This window comes from Pygoscelis adeliae, unplaced genomic scaffold (assembly GCF_000699105.1).
Source record: "Pygoscelis adeliae isolate BGI_AS28 unplaced genomic scaffold, ASM69910v1 Scaffold197, whole genome shotgun sequence".
NCBI lineage: Eukaryota > Metazoa > Chordata > Aves > Sphenisciformes > Spheniscidae > Pygoscelis > Pygoscelis adeliae.
The window spans coordinates 1,900,040-1,901,098 of record NW_008825105.1 but is presented as its reverse complement, the minus strand read 5'-3'; the positions used below and the strand labels follow the sequence as shown (position 1 = coordinate 1,901,098).

Here is a 1,059-nt window from a genome sequence, read left to right as displayed (position 1 = left end):
TGGAGAGGATGGGGCATCGCTGCTGTGTACAGGGTGGGCGAGCAAGTGCCAGCCCCCAAGTGCCCCCTCGGGCGCTTGTCCAGCCTGCGGAGGCATCTTTGCGGTCTCGGGGAAAATCTCCCCAAATTTGGGGTTCGTTGTTTATGCTGGGGAGGGGAGATGCCCAAATAATGCGCTCCTGAGAGAAATAGGTAAAGGAAAATGCCCTGAAATCCATCCCGGCGAGGGGTGGGGGTGCGAGCGTGCTGGAGAAACCCCTGTAAGGGATTTCTGGCCGAGCTCCGCTCCCGTGGCGCGACACGAGGTTCGTTTCATCCCTTTTTTGCTGTAGCAACAGGCGGAAGATTTGCGCTGAAGTCTGGGTTTGAGTTTCCCCGGCTCCTCTGCTCGCCCTGGCAGCAGCGTTCGGCGCTGCGGGGACCAGCCCGGCCCCTTTTAACGGGACGGATCCCCGGGGCCGGGCTCTGCCTGCCGTGAAGGATGCTCGGGACTCTCTGGATGCGGCGGGCAGGCCGGGGTCGGCACGGCTCTATTCGGGTTATTCATGCTTCTCCTTTTAAACCAGGTTTTTATTTATATCTAGCGTGGCAGAGCCTGCTTTTAGGGCCTGTTTCAAAATCCCTTGAAGTCTTTCCCTTGATGCTGGCGGGCTCGAGCCCTGAACAAACGTCCTTTTCCCTGGGAAGTGGAGCCGTGGCTCTGAATCTGGGTCAAACTTTGGGGCTGTCGGAGCAGCCCCGTCCGCGCATCAAACGCCGCCTTGTTCCCGCACCACGCAGGTATCGCACCGGTGCCGACACCGGCATTGCCAGCCGTGTGGCTGGGCAAAAGCAGTGCTGGAGTGATTTCCCCCTGGGTTACAGAGCCGGTGGTTTTAAAATACTCTCTGATGAAAAGGCCAGTCTATTTAGAAATACAATGAGATGAAGTTTAACAGGCAGGGGGGCTCGTTTGGGGATTGATGCTGCCTTTGAGGAAGGTCGGTGCCATCTGGTCACTTGTGTCCCCGCCGTACCGGAGCAGCGGATGCCGCAGTGGGGGGCGTCGGTGCCGCTGGAT

General features: G+C 58.9%; 1 protein-coding gene across 1 annotated transcript in view; it reads right to left on the bottom strand.

The window, feature by feature from the left end:
* LOC103919870 overlaps positions 1–96 on the bottom strand; it is a 133,666-nt gene extending 133,570 nt beyond the window's left edge. The window contains 1 exon segment of the mRNA XM_009327459.1: positions 31–96. Within this exon segment, the coding sequence (XP_009325734.1) occupies positions 31–96 (66 nt within the window).
* Between the last annotated feature and the right edge of the window lie 963 nt (positions 97–1,059).